At 41.3% G+C, this 24,380-nt stretch overlaps 1 protein-coding gene and 1 long non-coding RNA gene across 2 annotated transcripts; one reads left to right on the top strand and one right to left on the bottom strand.

Annotated features, from left to right (window-relative positions):
• Window positions 1-2,653: 2,653 nt before the first annotated feature.
• On the bottom strand, window positions 2,654-4,632 carry LOC140593501 (unconventional myosin-IXb-like). Its single transcript, XM_072718440.1, has 6 exons — window positions 3,971-4,632; window positions 3,731-3,860; window positions 3,502-3,630; window positions 3,302-3,407; window positions 3,044-3,175; window positions 2,654-2,918 (listed from the first exon to the last, which is right to left on the bottom strand). Exons 1-6 carry the CDS (start codon window positions 4,079-4,081, stop codon window positions 2,765-2,767), a joined length of 762 nt encoding a protein of 253 aa, XP_072574541.1. The 5' UTR covers window positions 4,082-4,632; the 3' UTR covers window positions 2,654-2,764.
• An 85-nt stretch (window positions 4,633-4,717) lies between these two features.
• LOC140593630 (uncharacterized) lies at window positions 4,718-18,530 on the top strand. The gene is made up of 5 exons (XR_011994048.1): window positions 4,718-5,058; window positions 5,902-5,988; window positions 17,688-17,762; window positions 17,996-18,085; window positions 18,366-18,530. It is a non-coding gene; the product is annotated as an uncharacterized lncRNA (long non-coding RNA).
• Window positions 18,531-24,380: the final 5,850 nt, after the last annotated feature.

The following is a 24,380-nucleotide window of genomic DNA, read 5'->3' as shown; positions in this document are numbered from 1 at the left end:
AGTAAATCAATAATTTGTATCCCCAGGTCAGTCCTGTTACACTAACACATTTCTGCCCCTATGGCAGAATGTTCATTGGGAACTTGCATCATCTCAGTAAATGTAAAGAACGTTACAAATAAAATCTATTATTATTATTATTATTATTAAGGTGGAAACATCCAAAACATTGAATCCAGCAGAATAAAATGTGTTAATCATGACCAGTATTATTAATATAGTGAATTATTTTCTTCCATATGAAGTTAAAGAATTTTATCTATCCTTTCACACAACTCCTCTGATACCTTAGGAGTCATAGATGCATAGATCAAACTGGAAAAACCTTCAACTTTGGCTAACAAGGTTCGACCTGTAATGGAGAGATCCCTCATACCTCTGTGATCCCTCTGAAGCCAGAGAGTCTTTTTTCCAGGGAAGTAATCAAGGGTGTAAAATTATCCAGCATTCTCGCAGTCTTAATAATAAACAATCTTTATTCAGATCATTTTTTTAAATAATTACTTAAATTTAGTCGTAGTCCAGATGTCTGTGGGGGGAAAAATTGAAGGTTTTGATGCTAATTTGAGATTTGTATTTTAAGAAGAGGGTTGTATCATCAGCCAATTGACTTATTATGAATGTTTGGCCAGTTCTAGACTTGTAGCCCTGGGGAACCCATGGGGTCATATTGTATATGACCCTTCCTTTCATTTCCGCCTTTCATTCAACCCACTCATCAAAGTTAAGAAATTTTTTTTTGCTTTACAGCCCATTGTACTATATACCACCCAGTAACGGTGACATTTAGTGATTACTGACTGAATTAACCAGACTTTTTCCCACATTAAATATGGCCCCCACCACGTTTTGAGGTTGTTGCTGTACATGCTGCAAAGATTCACCTGTCAAGCTGTGAATAGGTAAGTGGCAGAAATTTTGCATCATCAGTTATAATGTTTAGATGTTATAGAACATGTACAACGTCGTTGCCAAAATACAAGCGCTGGGAGTAAAGCAAGTTTATTTGTTATTTAATTTAATAGCGCAATAAATAATATAGCCTAATAAGTAACATTATTATATAATAAAATTAAATAGCTACTACTACTAAGTCATTTTCAAAATGTAGTGAGAAACATGTCCCTTGAATTTTCAGTTATGTAAATGCTTTAAGGCCCATATAACTGTCATAATTTTATAAGCCAACTTTTCGCCCAGTTATATGTAAGGGTTTGTCCCCTGCGTCATGCATACTGCTTCAGTGAATTTGCAGGTGTTAAAAAAATCTTTACTTATTACTTATTTTATTTTCTCAGACTTAATATAAATATGAAACTTCTATTAAACGTAAATAAATAATTAAGATAGAAAATTATTGCAAAATAATGTGTGTCCTTTAATTTGATGTCCTGGGTGTCATTGATAGTAAAACTGACATTTTGAAAGTACAAAAAGTGGTAGATAAATGCTTCCTATACTGTACAGTAGGTCGAAGACCACAGGACAAAGAGACTGTTGAAATGATGTTCATAGTCAGTATCACCTCATTCTATAAGTTACAAATTTACCTTTAAATGCGTTTTCTGGAAACACATTTTTTTTACATGGTTCATTTAATTGTGTCATTGGTGTTACATGATTTTATGTTCTTGTAAAATAATTTTATAACAAAAAAACAATGTAATGGGATAATTATTAATTGATGTTAGTGTCTTTAATGATGGATAGGTCAAGATGCTATTAATGCCATCTTGTAAAATGCACTTTTTATGCAAGTTTGTCATTGGCATTATTATCACTGAAGTTACATCTCAAGCATGCCATCATACAGTGTATTAGGCAAGTGGACCATGATTTTTTGGAAACAGGAAAAAAGGCAAGGGTACGGATCTGAGTGACTTTGACAACCAATTCTGCAAAAAAAGGTTTGATTTGAACAACCATGTTATAAGGTTACCCATATTCAATTTTAATTATTTAATCTCAATAATTTGTCATTTTATATTACATTCTACGGTGGTCCAGATGGGTCACACAATGCCAAAGCCACAACACGAATACAAAACCCACAACGGAAGTGCAGCGGCCATCTATATTATTGGTCTAGGATTCCCGGTACTGTTGCTGCTAATGTTTGATTTGAGCACAAAATTGGAAATGGAAAAACTAGTCATTATCTATTTTCTTATATTGGTTGACATTTATTTCACCTTTATTACATCATACATGTACATCATATGACGCATTATGGATGTTTATAATTATAAATGGTGTGTTTACATATGAAGTTAATAAATTTGATTTACTGGAAACTGTCAAGATCCCTTATCATTCTTCCTGTTATTACCAATGTCTATGTTATTTCTATGTTCTGGTCAGCCTGCTTTAATGCAACTCAATTCTCACAATTTTGTGGTCGCAAAGAGGCTCTGCAGAGCATGGAAAACGTTGTGCTAATCGTGGCTTCCCAATAAATTATGCCAACACCAGAGAGAGGGCGTAGTTAATAAGACTGTCTGTTCACCCTGTTATAGTGAATTTGGATATTTTTCTGGAAACGCATCTAATGTGCCAACTCATTTTACACAACATCGTTCAAATGTGTGCTTTTGAAAAAATCAGACCGGACTAAAAAAGTAACAAAAGTTTAAGTAATGTTTATTATGTGAATTATTATATACAAACTCTATTATATTATACATTATACACACAAACTATTACATTATTATTATATTATATTATATTATTTACAAAGGTCTCATTATGTTCTGGACTGGGTGACTTAATGTGGGATAGTGTCCAGGTCATTCTGTCCCTGTGCACGGTATAACCGGCAGGGCGTCAGGGAAATACAGTTTGCCATAATTTCATTTTCCTCCCCCTCATTCAGCTCCTCATAGCGTCTCTTCTGCTCATTTAAAATGAGCTCCAGACACCTGCGTAGACGGTGCACATAGAAAGACAGTTATGTGGTGGGGGTTCGACGCAGCCTACAGCCTTTTGGGGGAACAAGCCCAGAAGCCTTGGTGGCCTGTGCCTGAAGGGTAAGCGAGGTACTCACATCGTGATTTTGCTCATGTCCTTCATAATGTCAAGCGGGTTTGTGGTGTTAGGAGGGCGAAGGATGGAGGGGGCAAAGACTATGGCCAGCGAATGGGTGGACATGCGATTATGGCCTTCCTCACTGGCCACCCTGAGAAGGAGAAGATTGTCAGAGGTCAGGGAAGGCAGAGGTGGAGTCCAGCTTTACAATTCAATTCAATACAATACAATTCATTGTGAAGGATATCTGGGAAGTGAGCAAGGGATGCCATCCCACCTGACTAAGTGGAAGAAGAGTCTCTCCAGCATGTCGATGCTGGCTGGAGGGAGCATGTCCAGCACCTGGGAGATTCTCCCCAGTTGTTCTGACTTTTCTGGTGGCTCTGCGGTGGGGGTGGAGATATGTTTCATTTCATCATTTGGTACTGGATAGGAGAACTGACCTCCCTGCCCCATCCAGAAGCAGTCAGGCCTTACCCATGGCATGCAGGAAGCCACTGTACTGGCTGAAGGTTGTCAATGGTTCAGGCAGGTTCCGGAGCCATTCACTGACCAGGCCAGTGACACAATGGATGGGGTAGTCCTCCAGACATACCGCCATTGGGTCTGGATGGTGCACAGAACCAGCATTGTTATGGATCCAGAAATGAGCAGCCCAGCTCTGAGAGGGCCTTTCCAGAAGGGGAAGCAGTGCCGGCTGACTCACCTTTCTCCAGCTGCTGGCGCAGCTCCCTCATGCCCTTGACGCTACCAGGCTTGCGGTAAATGCCCTCAGTTTGGAGGCCATGCAGCTCTATGTGCTCTAGTAGCCGGTGAATGCTCTCCTTCTCCATGGGCTGCAATACACAAAGATGCGAGTGCAATCATATGTGTGAAACGTGTGACTCATATGCACGCATAACTGCTAGGTAACGTCTCCCTGCAGATCACAATAAAGACGGTTTACCTTTTTCCCCTGGTCTGACAACTGGACATCTTTACGAGGACGCTTCTTCAGAAGCTTCCTAAAAAAACGGCACTTGGTTGCAAAACGACAAGAGGATGCTGACAAACCCATGATAGAACAAGAACAAACCACTAGTGATAACTGTTCAGAGCTGCACAAGATTTAAATGTAAAAAAAAAAAAAAATGTACTGCGTTCTAGAACCCCTAACCGGCTTGTCATTGGTTGTACTCAAGCACAAGGTCATTTGCTGATTGGTCGAAGAAAATGCAAATGTCCACAGTATATCTTGATATATCGCAACTGGTTTGGGTGTTTTATGCGTTTTATTTCGGGATGGTTCAATCATTAGTGCTATTTTCAAATGGGGGGCGGGGGCGCCAGCCAAAGGATAAAGAGAAGGTGAAAAATTCTGGAATATCGCTCCAAATACTCATTTTGTCTTCTTTATTAAACCATACATGTATATGATATGGCTCATTATAGATGTGTATCATTTTAAATGGTGTGTTTACATATGAAGTTAATATGTTTGATTTATTGGAAACCGTCAAGATCACTTGTCCTTCTTCCTGTTATCAATTTCTATGTTATTTCTATGTTCTGGTCAGCCTGCTTTAATGCAACTGAATTGTCAATCGCACAGAGCAGGGCTGCCCAAACAGTCGGTCGCGATCGCAGATTAATTCTCAATCGATCGCGAAGTGCGTGGCAAGCGTCCGTGCACGTGCGCGCGCCCGCCCTTTTTTCAGTGTGCAGCTAATCGTGTACTGTAAACATTTAGCACGCAAACATGTGAGAAGCCAAACGATCAAAAACGTATCATTTCATTCAGAGTGGGTAGAGGATACTTTTTTTGTTTACTCAAATTCGAAGTCCATATGTCTTAAATGCAACGCGAGCCTGGCTTTACCAAAGAAGGGCAGTTTGGAGCGGCGTTTCAAAACGGTGCACAAAAGCTAGGAGACCGAGTTCCCCGCTAAAACAGCCACAAGCAGCCGATAAGTGCCAGAACTGAAAAGTCAGTCAGCAGCACGGCAGTCAGTTTTTACCCAGCTGCATCTTCCCAGTGCCAGTGTTCCCGCTAAGGTAGAAAAATATATTTATTAATTATATTTATATTTATTGGAGTTACCAAATTGCCCATAGGCGTGAATGGTGTGTGACTGTGCCCTGTGATGGGCTGCCCACCGTCCTGGGTCGTTCCCCGCCTCGTGCCCGTAGCTTCCGCGATAGACTCCGGACCCCCCGCTACCCAGAAGGATGGATGGATATTATTTAGCATAGAGAATGTAATCATTAGGACTCTATTAAGAAGCTGATGTAGACCTTCAGAGAATGCAGACCATGCAATTACTGTTATGAATGCAGACCATGCACAATGTTATGAAAAACAAGTATGAATTAGCACCTGTTAGAAGAATCTGTTACCTATTTTATATTATTTGTATTGTATATTATTTATGTTAGCCTTTGATGTATGAATTTGTACTTTATTAGTGCTACAGCTTATCACTATACTGTATATGTTGAAGGACAAATATATTATTAACCCTGTAGCCAGACAATGCACAACAAGCTGAAGCTGCCAAGGTTTGCTACTGAAGGGAGGAATTCGCCTGAGTTCACCAAAAGTAAAAGGGACCAAACCGTAAAAGAGATGATTGGCAAACTTGTCACCTAGGGGTGTGACCAAGGGAGAAAACAATGATGGTGAATGGTTGAAGAAATGATGGTGCTTAAATGATAAGAAAATGTATAAACATTAGTGTAAAACAGTATTGCACACACTCCTGCAGGGTGTCCAGCCTTGGCTGTAACCTCGCTGTTGCAATAAAGACTTAATCTGAAGATCAACACAAGCGGTTCCTGACTCCTGATTGGTGGGGGAAGAAAAAAACACAACATAATTTGACCTCAATAACGTTACAGGATCAGAGAAGAGACCCTGGGAGGCGACCAGCTGGCAGAGGATCCGGAGCATACCTGTCTGCCCTGAAGGGGGCGCCCTAAGGATAGGTAAGAAAGGGTTTTCATTATTGCCTGAAAAGATAGGGAACTAGAACAGGGAAAAGGAGATGGGTGTGTCTCACAGGACGCCAGGCAGGACCTCCTGGTAAGGGGACTTGCTGACTGGGGGAGGAGAAAACCACTTGGGTAGAATTCAGTGGGCCCAGTGTGTGTGTGTGGTGTGAGAGAAATCCCCAACAGAAGGGTCACGTGTGAATATTGCCCCAGAGATAACACTGTAGACGAGGGGACAGTTTAATCTGAGGGTTTGGGAGAGAAGAAGGTCTGCTGGAGCAGACTGGTTGTGTTATATAAAATACTGTAGGAGGAAAAGGTCCCAGAGCGCGTTTAGTTTAATGGGGAAAATTTATGAGCCAGTGGAGAAAGCGGGCAGACATGGTTTTGGGCCAAGACAGAGGAAGAGTGCGTACAATTAGCAGATAAGTTGAGCGTTAAATGTGCATAAATAGTTGTTTCAGTAATAAAAATTGTATGGAGTCTAAATTGGTAGGAGGTGAATTGATAGGGACGCAGAAAGAAGTATTCGCAAGCTTTTTTTTAAACTTTATTAAAGTTTAACATAGATTTTTTTTCAGTACATTAGCAGTCAAATGTCCAACAAAAATACAAGAATATATCTCTGGGCAGTCTGCGATCTACACATCAATATACATACAGGCCAGTCTGTGCACATCATTCCATCCATATAATCATAAAACCAGAATGGGTTGGGTGCTGCCACCTTTAATTGAATAACACTGTCAATCAACTAAGCCTGCCAACTTTCAAAGAGTATACACAATGAAATCAGACCATAGGCTGCTAAACAGGTGGAAATTAGCGGGAGAACATTTTAATTTGAGTCTCAATTCAACCCTATCCTTTGTTAGGTGTCATACATCTGTTGAAAAAAGAAAATTATAGACTGGAAGTCATTTAGTCAAGAAACACTCCGTTCTCAGTAACAATTTTGCAGTTATAAATTCCATGATATACACTTTCTTTACTCTGTTTCCATTGTACTATCGTGGGGGGCTGTGGTTTTAGCTAGGAGATCGTTATCATCTTCTTGGCAATTAAAAGAAAACTCTCAGTAATAAAACCTTATTTTCATGCACTATATTATGTGGTATAATTCCTAGTATGAAATGAGCTGGTTCAAATGGTAATTTTATGTTCAAGCATTTTTTAGAATAGAATAGAATAGAATAGAATAGAATAGAATAGTTACTTTATTGTCATTCAGAGATACACGGGTTAGTGCACAACAGAACGAAATTGCGTTGCATTATTTTGCTCAACATCAGCCTGGCAGAGTGTGTAATAAATATATATAAAAAGATGTATATATAAATATATAAATAGGAGCAGAAGTACAAGTACCACAATTTAGCAGCAAAAAACACAGTGTACATCACCACAAGACATAGTGCAAGACAGTAGACAGTGCAAGACACAGTGCAAGTTCTTGAAAAGTGACATGTGCATGGATGGAGAGACACGGAGTGTGGGGGAGAGGTGTGTAGGGGAGGGGCTGTTATGAGTTCAGGAGTCTGATGGCTTGAGGAATGAAACTGTTGCAGAATCTGGCTGTTCTGGTCTTAATACTGCAAAGCCTCTTCCCCGAAGGCAGCAGGGAGAACAGACCGTGGTGCGGGTGGGTGGAATCCCCGATGATGTCACGGGCTCTCCTCAGACAGCGTTTAAGTGCAATGTCCTGGATGGATGGAAGAGAAGTCCCGATGATCCTCTCTGCAGTCCTCACCACTCTCTGCAGCAATTTTCTGTCTGAGGCTTTTGAGCTGCCAAACCAGATGGAGATACAGCTGGTTAGCACGCTCTCTATGGTGCCTCGGTAGAAAGTGGTGAGTATGGGAGAGGAAAGGTGTTCTCTCTTCATCCTGCGCAGGAAATGCAACCTCTGCTGAGCCCGTTTTACCTGAGAAGTTGTATTTGGTGACCAGTCCAGGTTTCCAGTCATCTGCACACCCAGAAATTTTATGCTGCTGACCACCTCCACGACATTGTTGTCAATGACGAGTGGTGAATGACTGGGCTGTTTTCTCCTGAAGTCGATGATCATCTCCTTTTAATCTTTTCCTGTATATTTTGCCAGTACTCTGACAGTTTTGGACAATCCAAAAAATGTAGGTGTGGTCTCCTACCAGGTCACAACCCCTCCAACATTGATTAGAGGTGTTGCCAAACATAGAGATGAGAAGAGGAGTCTTAAAGTATCTCATTTTAACTTTCCTATCAGATTCCCTCCATGTAGGACTGTTTGTTATTCTGTGTCCTTCTTTACATGAATGAGTCCAGTCTTGCTCTTTAATGATAGTATTCATCTCTAGTTCCCATTTCTCATTGATATCAATACTATTGTTCTCTGACTCTTTTTGTAATATTTTATAAATATATGATGAAATGTTCATTTTAACCAATCCTTTAATTGTTAATATAAACAAGTTCTCCATATTGGTTGGCTATATGTATCTAAAAAAATGCCACATTTGTTTCTAAGTTGTTCAAAGGACATTAGATCTCCTCCATCAAACAACTGATCCAACTGCTTAAACCCTTTTCTTCCCATGTCTTAAACCCTGTATCCAATTTAGATGGTAGAAAATCAACATTATGTGCAATTTTCATTGCTCTTGATATTGATGAAGGGAGTCCCAGCCTCTCTCTCATTTTTCAGAGCGTTTCTCATCCAAATGTTATTGATTTTATTTACTTTCCATGTTTTTGATTTAAAAAATTGCTATGTCCAGAGGCAAATTTGGGCAGTTACTCTGCTCCATTCCCACCCACTGAGCCTCCCTACCCTGGCTTATCCATGCCACTACTGATCTAAGTTGGGCTGCCAAGTAATACATTTTTAATTTAGGTAAGTGCAGACCCCCATTCTCTTTTGAGTTTAACAGTCTCTTCAGTTTAATCCTGGGTCTTTAATTTTGCCAGATATATTTGGATAACCATTTATCGAGCATTTTGAATGTGGATATGGGGACCTCTATGGGCAGGGAGTGGAACATCAAGAGAAGCCTAGGTAGTATGTTCATTCTAATACTCTGCACTCTCCCTAATAAGGATAGAGGGAGGATTTCCCATCTTTGGAGATCATTCTTTATTTCACATAGTAATTTACCATAATCAGATTTGTATAAGTGTGATATATCAGGATCCCTAGGTAGTATGTTCATTCTAATACTCTGCACTCTCCCTAATAAGGATAGAGGGAGGATTTCCCATCTTTGGAGATCATTCTTTATTTCACATAGAAATTTACCATAATCAGATTTGTATAAGTGTGATATATCAGGATCCCTAGGTAGTATGTTCATTCTAATACTCTGCACTCTCCCTAATAAGGATAGAGGGAGGATTTCCCATCTTTGGAGATCATTCTTTATTTCACATAGTAATTTACCATAATCAGATTTGTATAAGTGTGATATATCAGGATCCCTAGGTAGTATGTTCATTCTAATACTCTGCACTCTCCCTAATAAGGATAGAGGGAGGATTTCCCATCTTTGGAGATCATTCTTTATTTCACATAGAAATTTACCATAATCAGATTTGTATAAGTGTGATATATCAGGATCCCTAGGTAGTATGTTCATTCTAATACTCTGCACTCTCCCTAATAAGGATAGAGGGAGGATTTCCCATCTTTGGAGATCATTCTTTATTTCACATAGAAATTTACCATAATCAGATTTGTATAAGTGTGATATATCAGGATCCCTAGGTAGTATGTTCATTCTAATACTCTGCACTCTCCCTAATAAGGATAGAGGGAGGATTTCCCATCTTTGGAGATCATTCTTTATTTCACATAGAAATTTACCATAATCAGATTTGTATAAGTGTGATATATCAGGATCCCTAGGTAGTATGTTCATTCTAATACTCTGCACTCTCCCTAATAAGGATAGAGGGAGGATTTCCCATCTTTGGAGATCATTCTTTATTTCACATAGTAATTTACCATAATCAGATTTGTATAAGTGTGATATATCAGGATCCCTAGGTATCTAAAGCCATAACTGGGGAATCGAAATGTAATATTCGCGAGCTTTGATGCAAAAACATTCTCTCTAGTATAAGTGTGGGTAGGTTACTGTAAAATTTGGACAAATCTTAACCTTAAAGCACCGGTAAGGTGTTGTGATCGGGGAGTACAGTATATGATTAAGCATGCAAGGGAAGAAGTAGATTATTAGTGAAACTTTTGACCGGGCTGGAGATCTGAGGAGTCATACATAGATGTATGGCACAGCAGATATTTTTGTCTGCTTTTCAGGTGATTCACGCGACATATTTTCCGATGCGCTCACTGTCCGCTGGTGGGAGTGTGCTCACCTGTGTATACGCACACATGTCTGTGCACACGCATCGGGGCGAAACTCCGCTATGCGCGATACAGAGCGCAGAGGAGAATTGTAAACACGTAGAATTGTAAACCATGTAGAGACAAAAATGACAAGCTGTTGTGTAAATAAGATAAATAACATAATGCTATTTAGTTTGTTTAATAAAAGGACAATGTATAGACCTGTTCTATAGGAAAGGTAACCTTAAATGACTTCTGTTGTGATCTGGAGCTATATAGAAAATAGAATTAAATAAAATTAACTTGACCTTCAAGGGGGGGGCGGGATGTGCCGTTGGGGGGGGGGGGGGGGCGCCCCCTAATATAATGGTTGGGGAAACACTGCATTGTGTGAGAGAGCAGGAGCACATAAAACATAGAAAATCAAAGTTAGCTTTTGCCCAGGAGAGGGAGTGAGTAGTAAACAAATAAATAATCTAGGGATGTGGCGGCGGGTGAGGAGATGGAGACTCTGATAAAGTATCATAAGGCTAATAAGAAGACAGAAAGGCGTAACGAGAAAAGGAGTGAGGACCTGGAGGGTCTGAGGTTAAGGCAAAGGGAGAGGCCTGGAGAAGAGAGCAGAAAGCGATGAGAAAGGTGATGAGTGAGAAGCAGGGGGGAGTCAAAGGTAAACAGAGCAGGAGGAGTTACGACCTCCGCAGTATCAGGGACAGTACAGTGGTACTTCGGTTCTCGAACTCACTAGAACTCAAACTTCTTGAAAGTCGAACAAACCAGTTTGACCTAGAACTCGATCTGAATATCAGAAGTCGAACCGTGAACGCTGACCTAATATAAATTGTACGCGCCAGGAAATGAGTCATACTACAATGCAATTCTTACTTGAATGCCTTCTTCACAGGCTGGACGATTAACCAAATAAAGCAGCGCAATATTACAGCAACCAACAATAAACAAACCACTAACTTACGTGTACTATTAGAGCATTTATGTCATTTATTTAAACTTTATTTTACCAGGTAAATTAACTCAGTTAACTGCTCCTCAGACTCCCAGTTCTGGCAGACGGGGCTGGAAAATGGATGAATGTATTTGAGGAGGAAACTATAGGACGACTCCTAGCGATGGGGGACATAAAGGCGGTTCAGGCATGTGTCCTGGTGGGGGGGGGGCATTCAGATTCGGAGGACGGGAATAGTTGGAGAATGGAACAACATACCAGACGTGGAGCCCCACTTAGCTGTGCCTTTTAATCAGCCCACGCTGGATCTGGGAGAAATGATGGGGCGAGCAAAGCAGGTGGTTTGGGTGCCGACGGAAGGCGAAGGAGTGCAGGCAGCGGCAGGAGAAGAGTTGGTAAGGAGTCAGTGGAGTGCAGAGAGTGCAGGAGATTCAGAGGTTTGTGGCTGTGAAGCATGATAGGAGTGCAGTGTGAAGGGAAATAAAGTGCAGAGGAATGTTGGCAGGAGATGGAAAGGGAAGTGCCTGAGGAGGTGTGGACCATCCGTGATATGGATGTAGGCCTAGTAAAGACAGGTAACCTGGGTATAAGGAAGACGATAGAAGGGTTACCCCTTCTCCATCTGCTATGTCTCCAACGGACCTGAGGTCACAGCGCCATCTATTGGTAAGGTGTATAAACAACTAAGGGCTGTACATAACACATGGCTTTTAGCAAAGCTTTCTGTCACCGTCCCTGTAGTTATTTGGTTTCCTTGCCTTGATGTATTTGACGTCAGCTTAATACGACCCATTGATCCCTATGAAGTATGTGGCCAATGACCTCCCTATCACGGACCACTCTGGGGACCCCCCTTCAACATCTCAACATCCACATCCCTCCGGGGAAATCACACTGATAGGACACGCCTGTTCGGGGAAGCCCGGTCCATCAAGGTCCGTGATGACACTGGTGGTTCCGCGTTGGAACCACGCCCCGCCCATCTGTTTTCAATCTTCCCCTTGTCAGTCTCCTATTTCTGGGTGAGCCAGACGCGAGATCTTCATGGTTTATCCAGTGTGTAAGCGTGTTTCCCCTCCTTGTGTTCCTGTCCTCCTGTGTACCGATCTCTGCTTCGCCTCCTAGGCTCTGAGTCATGCCTAGACCACCAGCTACATGGATGGATGGATGGACTTAAGCTTATATTTGAAATATAAACATCACAACGGTTCTCAGGCAAGAGTTGGACATATTTATTTTTCAACCTGGAGTTGTCTGGCTTTAAACGATTACCTTCACATTGAAGCAGAGGTACTTGTTTTTGGCAAAAGCAAGAAATATACACTCTGTACTCTGGTCTTACTCCCTGCGCACATTGATGGCACAGAAAGACAGTCACTACAGTCACCTATTCTCCCAGACTGCATTTCTCATTTAAGTGCTGATACTGCAGAAGAAGACAGATCATTTGCTTGCTTGCTTCCTCTACTTGACAAATAATAAGACAAATAATATTCAATCTGATTTTTTTTAATCTTTCCTGCTCAACTCGAAGAGGTTGTCTCTTAAGGCCTTTATTGTTTGTACTGAGTGTTTTACTGTAAGAGAAAACAAGGAGCCATGTTTTACTGTAATGTATAAATACATGATAGATAAATGAATCACAAATGCAAACAGTGTAATTCAGTGGACTTTTTTTTTGTCCACAGAGTGCAATATCTACTGTATTACCCACCCAAAAAAAATTAAAAAATACGATCAATTACACCAACAAAAAATACAAGTCCTGTTTATCAATGGCTCAGAACGTAGAACTGCTGGACTGATCTAATCCATTCTGTCCTCAGCATTTGGCTATAGATTTTCGTCAACATCACATCAGATGTTGTCCTCTGCCATACACCTAGGAAAGAATCTCTTAGAGTGTCTTATCCAGCCCTGGATGTCCTCTGCAGTTATGTCCATACACCCAGCCACCATTGCCTCTAGTTATGACATATGGTCATGTGGGCGGTGGTCATACACTTTCCATCTTCATGCAGAAAACAATTCCTAAATTGGGTTGAGGAAAGGTGAGTAGGGTGGCAGGAATAATGGCATCATCCTGGGGTGGTCTGTAAACCATGCAGTGACCTGTCGAGAGGTGAAAGGCCACACTGTCCCATACAATCGCATATGTTGGTAAATTTTGCCTTTCTTGATCTCTTGGGGCAGTAAGTTTTTCCCACAGTTCATCAAGAAAAGTAACCAGGAGGGCTGTGTTGTATGCCCCAATTACAGCCCTGTGCAGGTGCGGTCCTTCTGCAGATACTGCTGCACACATAGTGATGTTAGCGCCCCTCTGGCCTGGAGCATCAATGGTGGCTCTCCTTCCTATCACATTTCTTCCACGGCGGCGGGAGTTCAATCCCAGGGGCTGCCACCATTGTTCCCCTGAGCAAGGCCCTTGACCCCAACTTGCTCCAGGGGGACTGTAGTTACAGTACTTCACTGTGAGTCGCTTTGGATAAAAGTGCCTGCTAAATGAATAAATGTAAATGTTTTACTGTAATATACAGTACAGGCCAAAGGTTTGGACACACCTTCTCATTCAATGTGTTGTCTTTATTTTTGGTAGATTCTCACTGAAGGCATCAAAACTATGAATGAACACATGTGGAGTTATGTACTTACAGTTTTTCCCAATCATTTTCACACTTGTCTCAATACCATGTCCACTTTTTCAAAACACTTAACACAGTGGGCTGTACCAATACACAACTGAGCACACCACTTAACCTTTGGTGCAAAATGCCCTACAACCACCAAAACGTTTCACAATTCACCCAAAAGTGACTCATGCTGCCATAACCATGACAAATGCTGTCAGCCAACAACACTACTGGGGCACTCAATGTTCATTGGGCTAAAAAACACTAACAACTTTCAGCATTGCAAATTACATATATAAAGTGTGGCTGTATCCTCCAGTTTGGCACAAATTACTGTCATGTTGCATTGTAAAAATAAAATAAACAAGAGCTACTTTTGCATATGAAAATTGTAATACCAACCAATTCTGAAATGCTGCAATATATTTAATTAGAAATCATGTAAGTGTTGCTGTTTCTTTTTTGCAGTATGTAAATATTTCATTCCTAGCAGAAAATACCAATCCAAAGATGGCCCCTTTTGCAGGGACGGATTATGGGTTGTGTGGGCCCCTGGGCAAAACGCCAAAAAAAAAAAAAAAAACACCAGCATTGTCTGGGATGGCTAGTTGCTACGTAAATGACTACATGTGTACCGTGTCCAGCTGAACCATGCCAGAATCCACCTGTGTACCATATCCCCTTACAGAACGAAGTGATCAGGGGTGTAGTGGTAAAATAAGAGGTGGGTGAACTACGAATTCTGTGATCACATTTTGTGCATAAACTATACTATGATGTGCATTTAGATCAATTGAGAAGTGGGTAAACTCTAATTCTGAAGTTTCAGAGGTGGGTAAACCGTGTTTACTTGCGTTTAGCCTCCACTACAGCCCTGGGAATGATTACACTGGTCAAACTCTTACACTGCTACACTGGTCTGGGGGCCACTCAGCAGGCAGGTTAACCACCTCCATCCCACCATGCTACCGCTCCCTAGTCAGAGGGCCTTCTGTAAGGCTGTTACAGTAACATGCCCCCCTCCCTTCCCCCCAGAAGCCAGGGGCCCCTTGTAATCAGATGGCCCTCTAAAGGTACACTACACCCTCCTCCCTAGGGCCTCCTAGTAGGGCCCTCATAATCAGAGGGCCCTCTAAAAGCCCCCAAAACCCCCATCCTCCCTAGGACCCCCTGGTAGCCAGAAGCCAGGACCATAATAGGAGGGCCTAAGAGGGCCTTCTAAAAGTAGGCTCCCATGCACCCATTTCCCTGTAAAGTTCCTATAGCAGGGCCGGGGGCCCCCTGAAAGCACCGAACCCCCCCACCACCAGCACCACCACCACAACCACCACAATTCAAGGGCCCTTGGCAGCCAAACGCCCTCCCTCCATGTTTCCATCAGAGGCCCTATAGGGTCAGGGGCCCTTGTAGGCAGAGGATCAAAGAATGTAGGCCCTCCAAAATAGACAAACGAAAATACATTGTTGATAAGCGTTGCAAATTGTTTTGGGATAGGGGCCCCACGGGCCCCCTGCACCCCAAGGGCCCCAGGGCAGCGGCCCCGCTGGCCCGGTCCGTAATCCGTCCCTGCCCTTTTGTACATATGGCAAATTTGCACTAACCAAACAAATTCCTAGATAGGTTCTTAGCTGAAATTTCAGGCTGGTGTGTGTTTTCATTCAGCTTTCCAGCTTCAACCATTGTAAAATGCTTGGGGTGATCTAGGGCAGGGGTCTCCAACTCCAGTCCTGGAGAGCTACTGTCCAGTAGGTTTTTCTATCCTACCTGGCTTCTGATGAGTCACACCTATACTCAAGTAAATACCAGGAACAGGTGTGGCTCATCAGAAGCCAGGTAGGATAGAAAACCTACTGGACAGTAGCTCTCCAGGACCGGACTTGGAGATCTCTGATGTAGGGGGATGGTGGTGGTCTAGTAGTTAGGGATCTGGCTGGGCTCCCATTAGGAACCCCAGAAGATTGTGAGGTCACTCCCAGGAGGTGCCATCATTGTGCCCCTGAGCAAGGCCCTTGACCCCAACTTGCTCCAGGGGGACTGTCTCTGTAGATATAGTACGTCACTGTAAGTCGCTTTGGATAAAAGTGCCTGCTAAATAAATACATGTAAATGTTGTACTGTAATATATGTGTTGCCATACCCACTGTTTTTGCACAGATTACATTGTGTTGCCTTGCAAAAAGGAAAGGGACACTCCATGGCCTCATTCGTATAGATAATGTAGATGGTAACGAAGCAGCAAACAAAAACAAAATTAGGAAATTTCTGCTAAAAGCACAATTATTTGTGTTAGTGCAAGTGCATAGTGTCCTTTGTCTGTGAAAATGCAGCATATTTCAATTGACAGTGCTCTAAATTTCATTAGGTTTTGACCTGAAAGTTAACTGTTTTGAACAGATTATCTAAACGTCTGAAAAATCGGCTGTAGTTGTACAAAGTTTTGCTGGTGGCGAACACTGACTGAGAGAAGTATTCATGAAATTTGGGGGAAGTGGTGATTGAATGCATATTGTGTCAAAGCAATGCAAACGTATACATAGTTTAGCTCACGTGGTTCAATGGTATGGTGCATGGGTTAAGTGTTTTGAAAAAGTGGACATGGTATTGAGACACGCGTTAAAATGACTGGAAAAAACTGTAACAAAAAAAGGTGAAATAACTGAAAACATGTTTTATATTCTAGTTTCTTCAAAATAGCCACCCTTTGCTCTGATTACTGCTTTGCACACTCTTGGCATTCTCTCGATGAGCTTCAAGAGGTAGTCACCTGAAATGGTTTTCCAACAGTCTTGAAGGAGTTCCCAGAGGTGTTTAGTAAAGTAAAGCAGTAATCAGAGCAAAGGGTGGCTATTTTGAAGAAACTAGAATATAAAACATGTTTTCAGTTATTCCACCTTTTTTGTTAAGTACTTAACTCCACATGTGTTCATTCATAGTTTTGATGCCTTCAGTGAGAATCTTCAGTGAGAATGGTCATGAAAATAAAGACAACACATTGAATGAGAAGGTGTGTCCAAACTTTTGGCCTGTACTGTATGTGTTGCCATACCCACTGTTTTTTCACAGATTACATTGTGTTGCCTTGCAAAAAGGAAAGGGACACTTCATGGCCTCATTTGTATAAATGGTAACAAAGCAGCAAACAAAAACAAAAATACGAAATTTCTGCTAAAAACATAATTATTTGTGTTAGTAGAAGTGCATAGTGTCCTTTGTCTGTCAAAATGCAGCATATTTCAATTTACAGTGCTCTAAATTTCATTAGGTTTTGACCTGAAAGTTAACCTGTTTTGAACAGATTATCTAAACATCTGAAAAATCGGCTGTGGTTGTACAAAGTTTTGCTGGTGACGAACACTGACTGCGAGAAGTATTCATGAAATTTGGGGGAAGTGGTGATTGAATGCATATTGTGACAAAGCCATGCAAACATATAAATAGTTTAGCTCACATGGTCCAATGGTATGGTGCATGTGTTAAGTGTTGTGAAAAAGTGGACATGGTATTGAGATATGTATTATAATGACTGAAAAAACTGTAATACTTCATTACGTTTGGTCACTTTAAGTAACAAATACAATAACTGCTTGAGATAAAACAGGTGTCACAATTCATTAATGATGAGTTAACATGAGTTTAGTATGTAACTAAGACTTAGTATGTGTTAATTGATGCATAAGTAATAGCATAATACTATATTATGTGTGTCCTGTCAAGTAAAGTGTTACTAAATATCCGTTATACTTTATCTTCTCTTGTCTTATTTTTTCTCTCTGAGATTCACTGAGTGTAGGTTCAGACCTGCATCACCACCTCCCACTGCCTCCAGTCCAAACAGCAGATTATGATAAAGGTAACCTTAGGGTGGGGCTGAGTCTGCTCTGCTTTTAATTCACTCACTTATTTAGTAGTTTAGCATTTTTAAGGGGACTTGTCTAGGACAGTATGAAGGAAATGGATGAAGAGGCTTGCCTCAGTATTGCTGTTCAGGTACCTATGATGGAGATGTGGTCCAGACTCAGTTTACCATGCATGTGATTCTGTCTTTCCATGTTCCAACAACTGCACGGCTCAAATGGACTGAAGAAATGCAGCCGGAAAACCTTTATGAGTCTCCGGATTCCGTGTCACCTGGAACCTACGTCGCCATGCACAGCCCTGTGAACTGGTCACACGGTACAGAGTACCTAATTAATACCTAATTAAGGCAGTAACATTATTAGACCCGAGTCTTACCCTATGTAGCAGCTCGCTGATGTTTGTTCAGTCCTCATTTTGAAGCAGGAAGTTTGGATGTTCAGCCTTGAAGGTTCTCTATACATATTTAACATTTCATATTAATTGACTCTAAAATTGGAATCCCTTGTACATGCCCTAAAGTTAAATTAATTACTTAATACTAATAGTGCCAATGCATACATTTCCTTCTTCTAATCAGGCATCTCATTTTTCTTAGGTTCCAAGAGGACTGCTGGGAAAGCAAGAAAACACTTTAAGTGTTTATGTTTAAGTGTCTTTAAGTGTTTTAAGTGTTGTGTTTGTGTATTTTGATAGTATAGCACTTTGTTTCAACTGCAGTTGTGTGAAATGTGCCTCAGAAATAAACTGAGCTTGAACTCAATTATTAGTAGTTAGCTTAATATCCACCTTTAAACTCTTCTCACAATCACTAGTTTTCCCATCACTGCAGGATCCACACCGGGACTCTCCACTGGCCACTCCAGAGCCGTCCAAAGATTCCTGTCCTGGCATTCCTGGGATCCTTAGGGTCACTATACTGCTGGAGCTCCCAGCCCCCAGATACTGGGCTCCAAAATGCCTTGATCATCATTAGATCTCTTGACACCATAATCCCTAGTTACAGTGTTTACACCACAGCAAACACCTAATATGACTCAACTGACTAAGTGTGCATTTTTACTATTTCTTCAAAGTCAGTCAATTTTATGTGGTGTTTCCATTATTTTGTCCAGCCCCTATGTATGATGCATTCAACAAAATATTGAAATTATAACCACTGTGTTGGCATAATACACTGCCCAGCCAAATAAAAAGTCGCCATGTGAATTTCATTGCTGACAGCCCTCTGGTGGGGTATGTTAGAACCTGCAGCATCACTAACTGGTCAGTGTGATGTCCTGATTGCACGAGTGGTGTGTCGTCTGAATAGAGGGATTTGGGTGATTGTGAGAGAAGAGGACCGTATTCTTCACCGGGGAGATGAAAGTGGGTTCACTGGTGGCTTATATCGAGGTGGGGAGGGTAGCTACCCATAGCCAGCATAGGGGGACCAGATACAGTGGACCGGTACTGAACTCTGTCAGCTTAGTGTCTCTGAGGTCCATGCTGTTTGGGCGACGTTATATCAGCATGTCACAGTGTTTAGTACCAGTGAGGCAGATCTGGGTAGAACCTGGCTGGCAGTGCATACAATTGACACCAGTGATGCCCAGCCCATAAAAATGTTGGCTTGGCTTGGATCTCAAGCATGCCATTATACAGTGTATTAGGCAAGTGGACCATTGATTTTTTGGAAGCAGGAAAAAAAGGCAAGGGTACGGATCTGAGTGACTTTGACAACCAATTCTGCAAAAAAAACAACCATGTTATAAGGTTACCCATATTCAATTTTAATTATTTAATCTCAATAATTTGTCATTTACAGACAGCTGGGCTGCAGGGGAACTTTTCAAAGAGGTTTCAGAAGGAAGTGAAATGTTGTTATTGCTTGTTATATGATTTTTTTCCATGTTTGATTTGAGCACAAAATTGGAAATGGAAAAACTAGTCATTATCTATTTTCTCTTATTGGTTAATTTATTTATTATACCATACATGTACATGATATGGCGCATTATGGATGTATATAATTATAAATGGTGTGTTTACATATGAAGTTAATAAATTTGATTTATTGGAAAGTGTCAAGATCCCTTGTCATTCTTCCTGTTATTACCAATTTCTATGTTATTTCTACAGTATGTTCTGGTCAGCCTGCTTTGATGCAACTGAATTCTCCCAATTTCGCGATCGCAAAGAGGCTCTGCAGAGCTAATTGTGGCTTCCCGATAAATTACGCCAACACCAGAGAGAGGGCGTAGTTAATAAGACTGTCTGTTCACCCTGTTATAGTGAATTTAGATATTTTTCTGTAAACAAATCTAATGTGCTAACTCATTTTACACAACATCGTTCGAATGTGCGCTTTTTCCATTAAATCAGACCGGGCTAAAAAAGTAATAAAAGTTTAAGTAATGTTTATTATGTGATTTATTATATACAAACTCTATTATATTATACATTATACATACAAACTATTATATTTTTATTTATTTATTTATTTATTTATTTATTTATTTATTCTTTCTCCTTGCTTTTCTCGTCCGTGTTCAGTTCAGACTCCCTACCGATGGGGGGCGCTGGACCACGAGTGTTGGGTATATATAATCCTGGGCGGGAAATTCATCTTGAATAGATCCTGCACGGCCGCACTGTTGTTTAAACGTATGCTGTTTTTTTCCCTCCCAACACAGGTTAGGAAATATCTGGGTTTAATACTCATATATGCCCAATATCAGGTGTAAATACCATTCCTATTTATTTTGTTTTATTAATCTGTACCGAGTTGTTGTTTAAAGCCAGAAATATATCTTTTCCTTCAGGAAATGCTAAACGCTAGTTAGCGGTAACAAGCCATCCGCTTAGTTCTATATAGCATGGTTAGCTGGGCGCGGGAGTTTGTTTTAAGTACAAAAGACCACGATACAATGCAGCCTTTAAATAAATGGGTTTATTCCTTAATAGGAAAACTTATATTTGTGTTTTTGTACGCCTCGTTGATTGTACCATCTGTAGTGTAGGTTTATTTTATCCTTTGTGAATAGGTCAGTGCGAGAAAGAAACGCAGCCCCATTTCGGTCTCTCTCTCTCTCTCTCTCTCTCTCTCTCTCTCTCTCTCTCTATATATATATATATATATATATATATGTATGTATGTATGTATGTATGTATATAAACTCACCTAAAGGATTATTAGGAACACCATTCTAATACGGTGTTTGACCCCCTTTCGCCTTCAGAACTGCCTTAATTCTACGTGGCATTGATTCAACAAGGTGCTGAAAGCATTCTTTAGAAATGTTGGCCCATATTGATAGGATAGCATCTTGCAGTTGATGGAGATTTGTGGGATGCACATCCAGGGCATGAAGCTCCCGTTCCACCACATCCCAAAGATGCTCTATTGGGTTGAGATCTGGTGACTGTGGGGGGCATTTTAGTGCAGTGAACTCATTGTCATGTTCAAGAAACCAATTTGAAATGATTCAAGCTTTGTGACATGGTGCATTATCCTGCTGGAAGTAGCCATCAGAGGATGGGTACATGGTAGTCATAAAGAGATGGACATGGTCAGAAATAATGCTCAGGTAGGCCGTGGCATTTAAACGATGCCCAATTGGCACTAAGGGGCCTAAAGTGTGCCAAGAAAACATCCCCCACACCATTACACCACCACCAGCAGCCTGCACAGTGGTAACAAGGCATGATGGATCCATGTTCTCATTCTGTTTACGCCAAATTCTGACTCTACCATTTGAATGTCTCAACAGAAATCGAGACTCATCAGACCAGGCAACATTTTTCCAGTCTTCAACTGTCCAATTTTGGTGAGCTCGTGCAAATTGTAGCCTCTTTTTCCTATTTGTAGTGGAGATGAGTGGTACCCGGTGGGGTCTTCTGCTGTTGTAGCCCATCCGCCTCAAGGTTGTGCGTGTTGTGGCTTCACAAATGCTTTGCTGCATACCTCGGTTGTAACGAGTGGTTATTTCAGTCAAAGTTGCTCTTCTATCAGCTTGAATCAGTCGGCCCATTCTCCTCTGACCTCTAGCATCAACAAGGCATTTTCGCCCACAGGACTGCCGCATACTGGATGTTTTTCCCTTTGCACACCATTCTTTGTAAACCCTAGAAATGGTTGTGTGTGAAAATCCCAGTAACTGAGCAGATTGTGAAATACTCAGACCGGCCCGTCAGGCACCAACAACCATGCCATGCTCAAAATTGCTTAAATCACCTTTCTTTCCCATTCTCACATTCAGTTTGGAGTTCAGGAGATTGTCTTGACCAGGACCACACCCCTAAATGCATTGATTCAACTGCCATGTGATTGGTTGATTAATTAATTGCATTAATGAGAAATTGAACAGGTGTTCCTAATAATCCTTTAGGTCAGTGTATATACATACACACACACATATATATATGTTTTATCGTTTGAATTGTGATTATTGTGATTGTACCAGAGGGTTATTGTAATCTTTTCATAATAATTGAAATGTGATTAATGCTTCCACATCTATTACAGTATTTCAATATTTACATACTGTTGTGCAGATATATTGCATTTTCTTTTTTTTGTATTAAGCTGTTTCTAAGTTTGAGAAATGATTTAGAAAAAATCCTGCACGGAAGCACTGTTGCTTAAACATGTCCTGTTTTTCTCTCCCAACACAGAACTCTGTCCCCTTATTTCTTTTTGGAGTACACTGGCCTAGCCTTGCAGCTAGGTTGGTTACAAATTTGGGGCCTCGTCCGGGATTAGCATGGTCCTGCGAATGCTAACCTAAGAATTGTGGGATCCAGATTTTTTTATTGAATCGATCACCTGACAGATTTCGCGGACAACAATGACTACTCTTCAAGAAGTGTGACAAGACATCCAGAGTCAACTGCTCCCGTTGATCCATGCTGCAGACACGGAGGTCCTTTATCGCCTTGCAGCATCCTGTAAAGATGAGGTGGCGGAGGAATTGCCAGAAAGAGACGCAGCAACAGTGGAACTCTTCGACTACATTATGGGGTTCCTTAGGAGTGAGGAACTGCGTAGTCTGGAGGACTAAGGGCTGTCCCGTCTGCTTGCTTTCCATGACCTCATCCATGATCTCATCAATGATCTGCAACCACTAGGTAAAGATGCTGATCCTGTTATACAGGATGACATGGGGTCTGCAGTGATACAAGAGGTTACAGTTGTGGAAGCAGCTGCAGCTCATCAGAGGAAGTCAACACTTGTCAGTTTTGCACAGTCACCAATAGACTCTGTATCCAGCGCACTGACCCTAACAGAGGCAGCCGCTTTGTTGCCGCGCCAGGAATTTAGGATACATGGAGGAATGATTTCTGATTCCGATTCTTGATTTAAGTTATGGTAATGTCCGCAGGCAAATTGATGAGGGGTTGGCTGAGAGGTTTACTGAAGCAGAAGTTATTAGAACGGTCCTTAAGGTTATCAAGCCTGGAGTATTCAAAGAGATGCTGGTAATTAGAGAAAATCTCCCCATAGCTATACTTAAACGTCTAAGCTAAGACTGCCAAAAAGCTAAGACTGCCAGTGTCAGTGTGAAGCCGTGAGAAGGGGTTGACACAGGGAGTTGGCCTGAAACTCAACCTGAAATCAAAGTCAGTCATGAAGCCATCCATGAACTGACGGCACAAGTCTCAGCTCTGACTAGGAGCATCGAGAGAGTCATTACCACTACACCAGCGCTGACACTAGCCTCGAACCTCAAAGACCTTGTTACAGCCAGGTGGATGGGAAAACAGGACTCAGGGTACAGTGGATGAAGTAGAAAGAGAGGTGAATATTGTGGATAGGGAGGAAAACCTCATTCAAGACCATGGGGTAGAAGAAATGGTAGAGGAACAACCAGAAATGCATTGTGGGCAGGAGGAAGTAAACATAAGAGGTGATGAAGAGAATGTGAGTGAGAAGTTGGAGAGTGTGAGAAGGATCTTGAAAAAATCCTGCACGGAAGCACTGTTGCTTAAACATGTCCTGTTTTTCTCTCCCAACACACAACTCTGCCGCCTTATTTTTTTTTTTGGAGTACACTGGTCTAGCCTTTCAGCTAGGTTGGTTACATATACATACAAACTATTATATTATACATACAAACTATTATATTATACATTCCATTATTTACAAAGGTCTCAGGCTTCATGTTGTCCTGGTCTGGACTGGGTTATACAAACTAGTATATTATACATTCCATTATTCACAAAGGTCTCAGGCTTCATGCTGGACTGGGTCACTTCATCTTAGACAGTATCCAGGTCATATCATCCCTGTGCGTGATATAACCTGCAGGGCATCAGGGAAATCCAGTTCGCCATAATTTCATGCTCCCCCTCTTTCAGCTCCTCATATCGTCTCCTCTTCTCATTTAAAATGAGCTCCAGTAATGTTTAATATTACCAATGTCTATGTTATTTCTATGTTCTGGTCAGCCTGCTTTAATGCAACTGATAGTGTCCAGGTCATATTGTCCATGGGCCCGGTATAACCGGCAGGGCGTCAGGGAAATCCAGCTGGCCATTGCTTCATTTTCCTCCCCCTCTTTCAGCTCCTCATAACGTCTCCTTTTCTCATTTAATATGAGCTCCAGACACCTGCGTAGACGGTGCACATAGA

This window comes from Paramormyrops kingsleyae, chromosome 12 (assembly GCF_048594095.1).
Source record: "Paramormyrops kingsleyae isolate MSU_618 chromosome 12, PKINGS_0.4, whole genome shotgun sequence".
Lineage (NCBI taxonomy): Eukaryota > Metazoa > Chordata > Actinopteri > Osteoglossiformes > Mormyridae > Paramormyrops > Paramormyrops kingsleyae.
The sequence above is the reverse complement of the archived record's forward strand: the minus strand, read 5'-3'. Positions and strand labels throughout refer to the sequence as shown.